Source organism: Bubalus bubalis, chromosome 5, assembly GCF_019923935.1.
Source record: "Bubalus bubalis isolate 160015118507 breed Murrah chromosome 5, NDDB_SH_1, whole genome shotgun sequence".
NCBI classification, from domain to species: Eukaryota; Metazoa; Chordata; class Mammalia; order Artiodactyla; family Bovidae; genus Bubalus; species Bubalus bubalis.
The window spans coordinates 109,597,631-109,611,507 of record NC_059161.1 but is presented as its reverse complement, the minus strand read 5'-3'; the positions used below and the strand labels follow the sequence as shown (position 1 = coordinate 109,611,507).

The window sequence follows — 13,877 nt, the reverse complement described above, 5'->3', positions numbered from 1 at the left end:
GCTTCAGCATCAGACCTTCCAATGAATATTCAGGACTAATTTCCTCTAGAATTGACTGGTTTGATCTCCTTATCACAGTCATCCACCAAGGGGCTTGCAAAACCAGAAAGAAATCTCACCTTTACCTACAGGCAATTGGACACAACCCATTGTATTGAGGAGGTTTTGCAATTTGGAGTCAGGTGACAAGTGAGGCCCCTGTTTTGTTTCTTGGTGATGACTTTTCAAAGCAGTGGCTCCCAGATCCTTGAGGAAACATTCCTGAGTCCTGAGACTGGCAGGAGGTGTATTTAGCCATGAAAATGAATGACACACATTTGAAAAGGACAGAGAAAGAGATTGTGGAAGAAAAGGGAAGGAAGGGAGGGGGGAAAGTCTCTTCCCTTATTTTCAACAGGGAGAATCGAGCCTCTTTCTTTTTTTCCCCATCATGTGGTACGTGGGATCTTAGTTCCCCAACCAGGGATCAAATCAGACCCCCAACAATGGAGGCATGGAGTTTTAACTGCTGAACCACCAACGAAGCCCCAAGCCTCTTATTTTTAATGCGTATTTGCCCCTACACCACCTTCAGGTCATAAGGGGTGGAGCCAAAATTTGAAGGCAGGCAGGTTAGCTGCAGAGTCCACACTCTTAATCTGCATATCGTATTAACTCTCTGACACAGGTTTGTAGTAATTATGATCCTGCAAACAAAGAGGCAGATGAAGCATGAAATTAAAAGATGTAGCACCAGTGGCAAAAACGGTTATAAGCGTATCAGTCTGTAGGGATAATGGTAACCATGCTGCCGGAAGGGCCACATTCCCTGGAAGTGGATTTGCATGGGGGTAGCAGGACTTAACAAACGACAGAGAGGGAAGGCGGGATGGTTAGGGTATAAAAGTCCAAACTCTGATGAGAATAGTGGTGAAAACAGAGGCGTGACCTGAGGGACCGCGTCCGATAAGTAAGACCGTGGCTCCAGAGAGCGGAAGCAGGGCGATGTTAGCAGAAAGAATCTGTTGGGAGCCATGGGTTTGGCCCCGGCACTGCACTCACAGAGGCTCCAATCAGGCCATTCTCCGCCACACAAAGGTCCCATACACAGAACTGCTCGGTGAAAGACTGGGGAAAACAGCTGAAACGCAGAGTTAAATGGCAAAAACAGAAGGAGGAGGACAACTCCAAAGAGTGAATTGAAAGAGAAGGTTGAAGTAAGTCAGCAAATACCCCGGGCAAAGCAGGGAACACAAAGAGAGAGGAAAATGGATTCTGATGTAGAAGAAACAAAAGATGCCATTAGAAAGGAATACATTCGAAAAGATGCTCCCGGATCTACTTTAAATGAAGAAGTCTGAGGGGATAAGAATTTAAAATAAAGTGATCTGTGTTCTGTTCTCCCAGGTTCCCTTTTCTTTTCTCTAACACTAGCAGAAGACTCGGTGCCAACAGGCCAGGCTTCATTTTCCCATGTGTGTTGCCTGTCTTTGCATGTCTCACGTATTTTTGGACACGTATGCTGTGACACAGGACAGTCAGTGTAGAGAGGCCTCAGATGACTCTGCCTGTTTTGCTGTTGGCTCTCTCTTGATCAGATTTTGGGAATAGACACCACCTCTCTATTGCTCTTCGACACAGATGTTGAAATCTTTATGTCCCCCTCTCCCAATTCTTGACCCATTTCACGTGAGAAATATTATATGTGCTCAGTCGCTCAGTCGTGTCCAATTTTCTACGGCCCCATAGACAGTAGCCCGGCAGACTCCTCTATCCGTGGAATTTTCCAGGCAAGAATACCAGAGTGAGTTGCCATTTTCTACTCCCGGGGATCTTCCTCACCCAAGGGTCAAACCAGCCTCTCTTGTGTCTCCTGCATTGGCAGGTGGATTCTTTACCACTGGCACCATCTAGGAAGCCTGAGGAATATTATAGAGACAGAGGAAAACTAGGGAGACCAATCAAGCGATCAAATGTCACATGTCTGTCCACCTGCATTTTTGTGGACAGAGTCCACAGGTCTCCCCCGAGGTTGGTTTTTCTCTCCCCTTTGTTTTCCCGAGATGATGTTTTCTTTCACAGTCCATAACTGGTCCTCCCCTCTGGCATGCGCCTGAATCGTGCAGGTCCTTCCAGGCCCCGGGAGCTTCTCCTGTGGGCTGGAGGCAGTGACCCTGCAGGACGGTCTTCCCCTGCAGGCCTGAGGCACATGTCTGGGTCTGAGCTGATGGAGCTCCTGGACCAAGTAGAGGGAGCCATCCGAGACTTCTCGGAGGAGCTGGTGCAGCAGCTGGCCCGCCGGGACGAGCTGGAGTTCGAGAAGGAAGTGAAGAACTCCTTCATCACGGTGCTCATTGAGGTGCAGAACAAGCAGAAGGAGCAGCGAGAACTGATGAAGAAGAGGAGGAAAGAGAAAGGGCTGAGCCTGCAGAGCAGCCGGATAGACAAGGGAAGCCAGATGCCTCTCAAGGTAAGAGGACAGCCCAGCACGAGGACCAGGGGTGTTCAGCTTCTGGGGTCCCCATTGCGGGTCCTGGGACCAGACCAGCTGTGGCCCCAGACAGACCTGTCCTGAGCCATGACTGGGCAGGAACCCCTGGCAGACAGTGGGGCCACGAGAAGGAGAAGAGCCCACCCATCTCCTCTGCACTCCCAGAGGACGCCTGGTCTAATTGAAGGAGACAGGCTGTAACTCTAGAAGAGAAATGAGTACAGCTATGTGCTTTAATAGGCAAGACTCTAGGAAGTGGGGTGACGGTATTTAAGACTGAGTGGAGTTGTGCCCTGGGACTCTGGGTTCAGAGTCCCTGTTACCAGCAATTTATAGTTCTGACTCATCTCTATAGGAGGTCATTGGGGTGTTTCAGGATTGAAAATTATGACACCTTGTTATAGTGACCAGATTCTTCCAACCAGTGGTTTTCAATCAGGGAGGCTCAGCAGAATCATCTAAGGAAATTTCTCAAAATACCTATTTCTGAGTTCTCCCCGAGAGCTACTGAATGGGGCCTCGGGCATGTGCATTTTGGAAGAAGCTTCCTGGATGAGGACAAGTGCTTCACATCCATCCTTCCCAATGACTGGGCATTTTGTTTTCTTCCCTGAGACATTTTCATCGTCATCTGTCCAAGTTTCCTTGTGCTGCTTTATTTTTCTATTTACATAACAGGCTGAAATGAGGAAACCCAGGAGTGCCTGGGAGAGGTGGAGGGGGGGTGTTGAGTCTTATCACCCAAGGGACTTACTCAGATAAGAGACTTTGAGATGCTGCTATTTCTTCTTGCAAAGCACAGGCTGAAATTTTGGCCTGTCTCATAGCCCAGGTCTTTACTTTCTAGTTATAAAACCCCGAGGCCCTGATCTGGGATGGTGTAGAAGCTGACAGGTCTGGGTAGCTTAGGGAAGACTTGCCCTTCTGAGTCTCGCTGTCCTCCCCCAGCGCTTCAGCATGGAAGGCATCTCCAACATCCTGCAGAGTGGCATCCGCCAGACTTTCGGCCCCTCGGGAAGTGACAAGCAGGTACGGCCTGTCTCTCTGCTCCCAGTTTCCTTCCCAGGCTCTTGCCACTCGGTCTCCTCAACAAAGTGGGGGATGGGGATACACTAGAATTATCCCAGCATGGGGGAAGATTGAGGGCGTGGGAGGATGTCCTAACAATTTCTTCCATTAGGGTCTTCCATTCGAAGGAGAAGCAGAATGTGTCTTTTTAAAGGCAAATGGTTTTTTGAACTTTTGTATTAGAGGCCATGATGAAAACTCAACACTCCTTGTAGACCTGTGAGTTCAGTTGCTTTCAGAACAAAATGTGTTAAAGGAGAACCTGCTTCATGAAAGATGCTGTCCAAGAGCTTAATTAGCTTTACCACACTGGGCTTCCGTGGTGGCTCAGTGGTAAAGAATCTTCCTGCAATGCAGGAGTCACAAGAGATCAAGAGATGCTGGTTTGATCCCTGTGTTGGGAAGATCCCCTGGAGGAGAACATGGCAACCTACTCCATATTCTTGCTTGGGAAATCCCGTGGACAGAGGAGCCTGGTGGGCTAAAGTCTGTAGGGTTGCACAGAGTCAGACATGACTGAAGCAACTTAGCAAGCACACTGGCCTCCTAGCGGAGCCAGTCCCACCAAGACTTCCTCTTCAGCTGCCTTGCTGACTGTAACCCACACTGCGGGGTCTCCAGTTTGGCTTCACTTAATCAATTACTTCCCTGAGAAATGGTTTGCATTTCTGGCTCTCTGGTGCCTGCCATGTGCTGAGCTCTGTTGCTAGGCCCCCAGGCAGTACATAGATGAGTGAGTCCTGGTCCTGCCCTCATGGAGTGCATAGTCTAACAGAGAAAGTCGGTATGTCCAAAGACACCTTTGAGATCGTGCACAAAACTGTATGTTTTAGACCTGTTTGTGACTGAATCCTAAGTATTCGAATTCTGGAGCTACAGGCTGGGAAGAGATTTTTGTTGTTGTTGTTCAGTCGCTCAGTCGTGTCTGACTCTTTGCGACCCCGTGGTAAGTCTTCCCTGTCCTTCACCATCTCCTGGAGCTCTCCCGGGAAGAGATTTTATGAACATGTAACTTGGTCCCCTGAGTTCACAGAGGTAGAATGAAGGCCCAGAGAGATTAGGCAATTTTCCCCCAGGCCACACTGCTAGTGGCAAGGCCACGGCTAAAACACAAGCCTCGTGCTTTAGAGCTTTTCTCAATCGTGATGTCAGGCTCCCTCAGGACCTTCCAGGTCCCTCTGGCCAGTGCTTTTGGATAGCCCACTGGACAGGAAGATGATTTTGTTGTAGGAGCACCTCATCTCCACCAGAGGGAGCAAAACCAACATCCCAGACCCTGGGCGGGGTTGAGGTTTTCTCACTAGTCATTTTGACAAAAGAGAAAGCGTTCATTCTCTAGTTACACTGCAGAGGAGAAGAAAATATCATACGCCCGTAAAATGTTCTCTGCTTTTAGCCTGGAGGACCAAAAGCTCACCAGTATTCCTAAATAAAAAAAAAGTTTCTAGTGTTAAAAGAAGACTTTGTTAGTTGGAGGGACCCTTTTCCTGGCTAGTATGATCAAGTCTTACTTTTGGTAAGAGGGAATTTTACTTTCTTTTTTATTTTTTTAAATTACGAAAGTATGATAACATATTTACAGGAGACCTGGAAAATACAGAACAAAGTTACATATACTACTACTACTACTAAGTCGCTTCAGTCGTGTCTGACTCTGTGCGACCCCAGAGATGGCAGCCCACCAGGCTCCCCCATTCCTGGGATTATCCAGGCAAGAACACTGGAATGGGTTGCCATTTCGTTCTCCAGTGCATAAAAGTGAAAAGTGAAAGTGAAGTTGCTGAGTCATGTCTGACTCCCTAGCGACCCCATGGACTGCAGCCTACCAGGCTCCTCTGTCCATGGGATTTTCCAGGCAAGAGTATTGGAGTGGGTTGCCATTGCCTTCTCTGAAGTTACATATAGTTCCACTATATATTATAATTATTTTTTAAGTAGATAAATTAAGATTTTTAGTTGGAGTTTCAGTATCAAACTCTCAAAAATTAATAGAATAAATAGAAAAGTAGAAGGATATAGTAGACATGAAAAGCACCATGAACCAAAATATGGGGGTTATTTTCAAATATCTTTTGATATTGATTTCTAACATAATTCCATGATGACAGAACAGACTCTGTTGATTTCAATACCTTTAGACCGTGGCATTTTTGCACTCTTCTTTATGTCCTTAGATATGTTCCAGTGTCTCCTGGTTCATAGTCTATGGGAACTCAGAATTTGTATCCTACTGTTTTGTGAGAATTGTATAAATCTTAATTATGATAAAGTCTTCCTTTAAAAGAGACATTTTCCAAAGATGGGGGGAAATCCTGAAACAATGGTGCGCACACTGTCATGTAGGTTGTTGAGAACATCAGATTTGATGGAGTGCGTGTTTTTTAGAGAAAAACCCAGTTCCTGTGCAAGTTGTCGACCCCTATCTCGGCCCCGGGAATGGGACTTCTGTCTCACGTGCAGCATGTCCTGTTTGTCTCCTAGTACCTGAACACAGTCATCCCTTACGAGAAGAAGGCCTCGCCCCCGTCAGTGGAAGACCTCCAGATGCTGACTAACAGTGAGTTCCTCCCATTCTCAGCCAGATCAACTGCTCATTTCTGTCCCTCTTGCCCTGTGAGTTATACCCTTGGTGTCTCGGGCCTGAGGTTTCCCCAGGGCAATTTCTTTTTTATTTTTGTTACTATTATTATTTTTAATTGGAGGATAATTTGCTTTAAAATGTATTGGTTTCTACTGTGCAACAATGTGAATAACTCATAACTATATATATATATGTGTGTATATATATATATCCCCTCCTTCCTGAGTTTCCCTCCCATCCCCACCTTTAACTTTTTATTTTATATTGGAATACAGTTGATTAACAATATTGTGTTAATTTCAAATATACAACAGAGTGATTCAGTTATTCGTATACATGCATCTGTTTTTTCAAATTCTTTTCCCAGTTAGGTTGTTACAGAATATTGAGCAGAGTTCCCTGTGCTATACAATAGGACCTTATTGATTATCTATTTTAAACATAGCAGTACAGTTTCAATGGATCAAAATGTGCTCCACACCATTGCATCATGTCCCTTCCATGGGGCAGAATTAAAGAGCTCTTCAGTGATACTATGAGCTGCTTTGTCTTTTCCTGGTTCCTGGAAGGGAAGAGACTTGCCAGAAAAAACAAGCAGATGGAGGAGGTTGAGCAGGGGAACTTTCTGTAGTTCATCCACAGGTCTCAAGGCCGTGTGCTCTCCGCCTTGCCTGCAGTTTGAGGTTGCCTTGTGTTCCCAAAGCAGGGAGCTCCTTCTAAGGGACTGACTGTATTTAATGAGAAGCAAGGTTTCTTGGGTGGGGTAAGGCTGATGGGAGAGAATAGATTCTGGTTTTCCTCCCAGGCCCTGACTCTATTGTCAAGTAATATTAGCAAGCATTCAGAGCGGTTGGGGAAAACAGCCTGTGATCGGGAGCCTTTTTAGGCAAAATCTCTCGATACCCATCAGACACTACAGCCCCCAAAGGGCTGGGGCCACAGGGTGTTAGCCATCAGTGTCCGCTTGATTTTTTAGGAAGAGAAAAATCCTAGGCTGAGATGTGAGGAAGGGCTCAGTAAATCACAAGGCCATCCATCACCCTGGCAACCGCGCTCTGCATTGAGTAACACACTAACGGGATGCCCGTCGTTGCTGTGCTGCCTCAGAGGGAATGGGCCGCCGTAGGGCTTTTTGATGCCTAAGGAGAGGGAAGGGGGTCTTCATCTATTTGGCTGAAGAAGATAGATACCTCCTGGGCCCCTTGCTTAAGGTTTCCAAAGATTTCATTTTTATCATTTTGGAGAACGAAAGAAGTTTCTGATAAATGGAAATCTTGCCTCCATCAATAGACACCATGTCCTTGAGAACCTGGAAGTTTAAATTCAAAGTGCATCAGCTTCCTCTTAACTCATCTGAAGCTCTTTTATTTGCATAAATATGCAGTAAGATTTTTTTTTAATGGGAGCAGATAGAAACGAGCTGACATTTATAGGTGTTGGTGTTTTCACAAGCAGCAAGCATTTGGAAAATAATTTGGACAAATTGTGAAGGTTGATAATTGTAGAGCACTCTATCATGCTGTTTTTTAAAAAATAAAGAGCTATAAATTTATTACAGATCCCCATTCAGGAATTTAGTGTGAAATCCTTTCATTTTAATCAAGAAACGGTGGTTTGTGTACACTTTGAAGTTCATTTAAAAAATTAGGGCTAGAGTATATCCATCATTTAGAATACTTTGGAAACATAGAAATGTGAATAAAGGAAAATAAATAGCTTCTTCCTCCCTTCACTGTGGTTACTATATGGTGTTTTTCAACCATAGTATTTTATGTCTTTCCCATATAGTTGGGATTACACAGGCTATTAAATTTCATATCATGATTTTAGTCACATCAGTTAACATTTGGTTAACATTCTTTTTATGGCTCTCTCTTCTGTCGTATAGACATACCACATTCCAATATTTTATTCTTTTTAAAAAAGCTGCCAACTTCCCTGAATAACAACTTTGCTGCATGTTATGAGAGCTCTCTTTTTTGGCACATCTGTGTATGGGTTTGTAAACAGTAATTCCTCTTTTCCCAACTCCTGAGTCAAGAACATAAGCCCAAGACTGGCTCTGAGGACTGGACAATTCTTGTAAATTTTGGATTTTGGAGACCACCTGAGTCACATGTTGGCTGGGCTGAGTGCAATTATTGTATTTTTATTGCTATCTTCTTGGTGGGCAGCATTTATTTTAGTCTTCGCATGCCCAGCTGCAACGTATTTTCAGCCTGTTATGTTGAAATGAATCCATGTCTAAAAATACAGAAGAAAGAAAACAAACCATTGCCTGAATGGCCTGAGGTCCAGTCTTTTTCTGGACCTGGCCATGGACTCATGCCAATGTCAGCCTCTGTTTCTTACCCCCTCCTGAGTTTTGGAGTCAAGTGGGCTTCCCTGGTGGCTCAGATGGTAAAGAATCCGCCTTCAGTGTGGGAACCCTGGGTTCGATCCCTGGGTTGGAAAGATCCCCTGGAAAAGAGAGCAGCTACCCACTCCAGTATTCTGGCCTAGAAAATTCCATGGACAGAGGAGCCTGGCAGGCTACAGTCCATAGGGTCGCAAAGAGTCAGACACAAATGAGTGACTTTCACCTTCCATGACCCTGATTTGCAGCTTGTTAAGGTAATCAATGGAGAACAGGACCTGGGAATAGACTGGGGAGTCTCTCGATTTTCAAGTTGCCTCCTGACCTCAGTCATCAGGGCCAGTTGATCTTCAGTGTTTTCTTCATTTGCAAAAAGCAATACATGTACACACTGCTATATTTAAAATGGATAACTAACAAGGACCTTCTGTACAGCCCAAGGAACTCTGCTCAATGTTTTGTGGCAGCCTGGATGGGAGGGGAGCTTGGGGGAGAATGGATACATGTATATATATGGCTGAGTTCCTTCCCTGTCCAGCTGAAACTATCACATTACACTGATAACTGGCTATACCCCAATATAAAATAAAAAAGTTAAAAAAATGAAATTAAGTGCAAAGATTATTGTATCCAGTGGAAAAAAAGAGTAATACATGTTCATGGAAAAAATCTGGACCTTATAGCAATATGATGCCGAAGAGAGCATGACCTGGGGCCTCATACTCAGAGGTAACTGCTTTTAAGTTTCATGCACATTCTTCCAGATTTTTTTTCTATGAATGTTAACATTTATTATTTACTCTTTTAAAATTAATATATTAAGTTCCACAACCTCCTTTCTTCATTGATAAGTATGTCTTGTATACATACACATCTATCTTTTTTTATGAAGCTGTTTGAGGTGGCATAGATAGCATATACCAGAGTTTACTTAAGGCATCTATTGATGATGAAATCTCTTGTTGGATACTCCCATCCCTTCCCTCGTTTTTTGATAGTATAAACAAGGTCCAGATATTAATATTTTTTGAAGGATTTTTTTACAGCGCTGACTTCTGCATCATGAATAATGAATACGAGAAGGTACTTCTTAGTTTAATAACAGAAAAATCTCTTCTATGAAGAACCTTAAGTTTTAATCACTTTCCTATTGTTCGCTTCATATGTAGTTCATATCCCTTTTCAACAAAAAGTCTGTAAGCTCCTTGAAGGTCATCAGTACTTTTGCATTTCCACAAATTCTAGCGCTGTACTGGGCATAAAGTAAAAGATATTTGTTGAATTAAATTCATTTGCTCTTAATAAACTGGAGATGAGAACTTTCCTAATAATATCTGTATGAATAGGATGTCTTTAAAGACCGATTTGTCAGAGTTTCAGCAGTGTGACAGCTGGTATTCTTAACATTTGGATTGCATCTGAAAGTTGATTCCTTTTTTAAATGGCTTTATTTATTTTTATGATCATTAAAGACACATAATTCATAGGTGATGGGGAAATTACAGATGAGCACATGCCTACAAAAAGGAAAGACTAAAAGAAAAAGAGAAATAAGAGAAAAGAGGACGTCAACTCATCAGTAGGGCTACCCTGATCCTTTTGGTGGCTTCTCCTTCACCAGCAGGTGAATGCTGGCTCTTGACAGAGGCTTCTAGACTTTGCTCAACACTCAGCAAGTGTCTGATTTCCTTGACTCCTCTCACTGTCTTTGGGTTGGTGGACTGTCTGGCCCAGAAGTGAGCTATGTGTCCTGATTTGTCTTGACTCTTCTCTCTCCCCTCCCACAGTTCTCTTTGCCATGAAGGAGGATAATGAGAAGGTTCCCACTTTGCTGACGGACTACATTTTAAAAGGTAAGAGCCGCCCAGGTCTCTGGGAGCAGAAGTGACCTCCGGGGCTCCCCTCCCCCAGGACTCTTGTCGGCCGGATGCACAGAGCCCACACTGTGGGCCTCCCAGAGCCTCCACACTGGGCCAGACCAGGCAGGGCCGGGGAGCTCCGTGGACAACTGTGAGCGGGCCCTTGCCTTTGGATGTTGCTAGGAGGCCTGAGGAGGACATTCCATCACCCCCGAGTCACCAGAGCGACTCCACACAAAGAACAGCCAAACCAGTACAAAAGGCTTATTGTTAAAGTTCTGTGGAGCTTGGGCTGTTTAGTTGGCAAAAACAAAGCCTCAGGATACCTTTAACAATCTCGACTACTTGAAAGGCAGCAAACTAGGGACATGATTAGCTACATCCTTTTATAGCTATTTTTTGTTTCATCTTTCATTGTGGATCATAGTTTTCTGTTTCATCTTTCATTTAACATATGCAGAAGTAGAGCAAATGGTGTGGTACAGCAGTACCCAGCGTTTTTGGCACCAGGGACAAGTTTTGTGGAAGACAGTTTTTCCAGGGGGAGGGGAAGGGGATGGTTTGGGGATGATGCAGGTGCTTTGCATTTATTGGACACATTATCTCTATTATTATGACATCAGCTCCACCTCAGATCATCAGGCGTTAGATCCTGGAGGTTGGAGACACGTGGGTAGTAAACCGTCACGTGCTTAGCATGTGGCTTTAAAAATTATTAACTCCTGGCTGATCTAGTTTCATTTATAACCATACCCAGCTTCTCCCCTCCATATTATGTTGAAGCAAATACCAACCATTATATCTTTTTTCATCCATAAGTATTTCAGTATGCATTTCTAAAACATGCTCACAAGATCATGATCACAGCTAGAAAAATACAACATTTTAAAGTATCTTTGAGGGACTTCCATGGTGGTTCAGTGGTTAAGACTCCACACTTCCACTGCAGGGAGCAAGAGTTCAATCTCTGGTTGGGGAACTAAGATCCCTCATGCCATGTACATTGGCCCCCCCCACCCCCGCCGTCCCAAAGTATCTTTGACTCTTCAACCAGTGTTCAGATTTCCCTGTAAAATTTTTTCAGTTTATTTCTTTGAATTAGGATCCAAAGAAGTTCCATACATTACAATTTCATAATGTTTCTCTTAAATCTCTTCATTTTATTTATTTGACTGCACCGTGTTTTATTTGCAGAATGTGGACTGTTTAGCTCCTGCATGTGGGATCTAGTTCCCTGACCAGGGATTGAACCTGGGCCCCCTGCATTGGGAGTGCAGAGCCTTAGCCACTGGACCACCAAGGATGTCTTTTAAGTCTCTATTAATATATATTCCCTGGTGGCTCAGACAGTAAAGCGTCTGTCTACAATGCGGGAGACTCAGGTTCGATCCTGGGTTGGGAAGATCCCCTGGAGAAGGAAATGGCAATCCACTCCAGTAATATTGCCTGGAAAATCCCATGGACAGAGGAGCCTGGTAGGCTACAGTCCATAGGGTCGCAAAGAGTCGAACACGGCTGAGCGACTTCACTTTCACTTTCACTTTAATATATATACAGTTTCCCCTTTCCTTCATCTCTCACATCCTTTGAATTTTATTTCATGAAAAAACCAAGTGATTCGATCCATAGAATTTCCTTATTCTGGCTTTTACTTGTTAGTTTCGTCTTCGTGGTTTCATTTAATATGTTCTTCCACCTTTTGCACTTCCTGTTGTCCAGCGGAGCCAGAGGGCTGAACACATTCAGAGCATCCACACCAGACCAGACCAGGCAGGGCCAGAGGCCCAGTACACTAGCATCCACAGTTTTTTGGAAAGCATTAGTTTATCAGTGGTTGGGAACTTCATTAAGAGACAGCTACCATCTGGTTGTCTTTCTTTTGGGGGATGTTAATATCTATATTAGTGTGCTCAGGCTGATAAAACAGAATACCACTGGGTGGCTTAAACATCAGAAATTAATTTTCTCACAGTTCTGGAGAGTAGAAGTCCATGATTAAGGGGCCAGTAAATCGGGTTTCTAGTGAGGGTTCTCTTCTCAGCTTGCAAGCAGCTACCTTCTTGCTATGTCCTCACATGGCCTTTCTTCTGTTGATGAGAGAGTGCCAGAGCCTCTGTGCTTCTTCTTACAAGGACACTAATCCTAGCAGATCAGCACCCCACCCACATGACCTCATTTTAACCTTTCTTTCTCAGAGGCTCCATCTCCACGTATACCTGGGGGTTAGGGCTTCACCATGAATTCTTGGGTGGGGACACAAACATCGACTCTGTAACACTTTCCACTGGTTGCCATTCATAGTCCAGATCCTTTTTCTCGTTAGATTTTGCTCCACAGGCGCAGACAACCTTGGGTGCGGTTTCTGAAGGCTTGTAGACCTCAGTTTAGAACCTCTGGGCTGTACTGTTCTGTAAGGATCAGAAAGATGAATCTTAAATTTCTGCAGGATGGATTTAGGCTCAACATTAGGAAGAACTTCTGGCTCTTAAAGGTTTTAAAAGAGCATCCCGTTTCTCAGAGGAGGTTTGTGGAAATGGGTTCTATAAGTCTGGGAGCCCAAGGGCTAGACTTTACCCCTCACGATCAGCTGAAATGTCAGTGAATGTATAAAACTAGTTAACATTTATGAGCACTTTCTGTTTGCCTCTGAGCAATGCTGTGGGCTGGGCAGAGGCACAGGCTACTGTATACATGAAGAAAAACAGACACAGGTTAATTCCCGAAGGTTGTGGTTAATAACAGCCAGACCCAGGATTTGAACCAAGGTGGCTGGACAGCAGAGAAGACCCACTTCATCACTACACTGAACCACCAGCCATCAGTGGCTCATTCTCCTTCTGGAAGGAAAACACGTGATTGCCATCCTTCCCTGGTTCTAAGGGGGCGGGTGGTTCTCTGCTCAGGACACTGGCGAGAGGTCAGGGCCACCCTGGGCCGGGAGGTCCGGCCCCACACTTGCTCTGACATGCCCTCTCTCTTCTCTTTCCAGTGCTCTGTCCCACCTAACCTTGCCCTTGGGAGCAGCCTTGCTGCGGAGGTCACCGAGCAAGAGTCATCCCACCACAGGGACTGCATGACACCGCGTAGCCTCCGCCGTGTATTTAAACGTGTATAGCTTAACCTGGATTAAACATGAGTAAACGCGCGGGGTCCTTTGCTGTTGGCTTCTAGTCCTAGTAACCTTTGGATGCATGACTGTCGGGCAGGGCTGGTGATGTCGCCTCTTCTCCGCCCATGTTGGAGGGAGGCAGATGCTGTCACCGCTCATGATGTAGTCTGGCTCCAGCCCTCAAAAACAGCTTCCACTCTAAGACTAATTTTGAAATAAACCTTCATTTAATTAGTATGCGTCATGTGCTTTGGCGTGTGGTGTCCCTTGGCGCTCTGGTACAAACCTCCAGAGAAAGGACGTGTTGCTGCCTCCACGCAAGGCTCCTGGCCACGGCAGTGGTGGGGTGTTAGGGGATGGGGTGGTACCTGTTGTGATCTTTGGTGGGTTCTGGTGACGCTGCCATTGTCCAGACAGGGAGGAGGCCGTCCACA

General features: G+C 45.0%; 1 protein-coding gene and 1 non-coding gene across 4 annotated transcripts in view; one reads left to right on the top strand and one right to left on the bottom strand.

The window, feature by feature from the left end:
• FEZ1 (fasciculation and elongation protein zeta 1) overlaps positions 1-13,677 on the top strand; it is a 42,329-nt gene extending 28,652 nt beyond the window's left edge. For all 3 annotated transcript variants that reach the window (XM_006057668.3, XM_006057669.3, XM_006057670.3), the window contains exons 6-10: positions 2,178-2,449; positions 3,419-3,499; positions 6,020-6,095; positions 10,263-10,328; positions 13,324-13,677. In XM_006057668.3, the coding sequence (XP_006057730.1) occupies positions 2,178-2,449; positions 3,419-3,499; positions 6,020-6,095; positions 10,263-10,328; positions 13,324-13,340 (512 nt within the window). In that variant the 3' untranslated portion in view covers positions 13,341-13,677. The remainder of the gene's footprint in view (positions 1-2,177; positions 2,450-3,418; positions 3,500-6,019; positions 6,096-10,262; positions 10,329-13,323) is intronic.
• On the bottom strand, positions 11,565-11,637 carry TRNAG-CCC. The gene has a single exon. It is a non-coding gene; the product is annotated as a tRNA-Gly (tRNA).
• Positions 13,678-13,877: the final 200 nt, after the last annotated feature.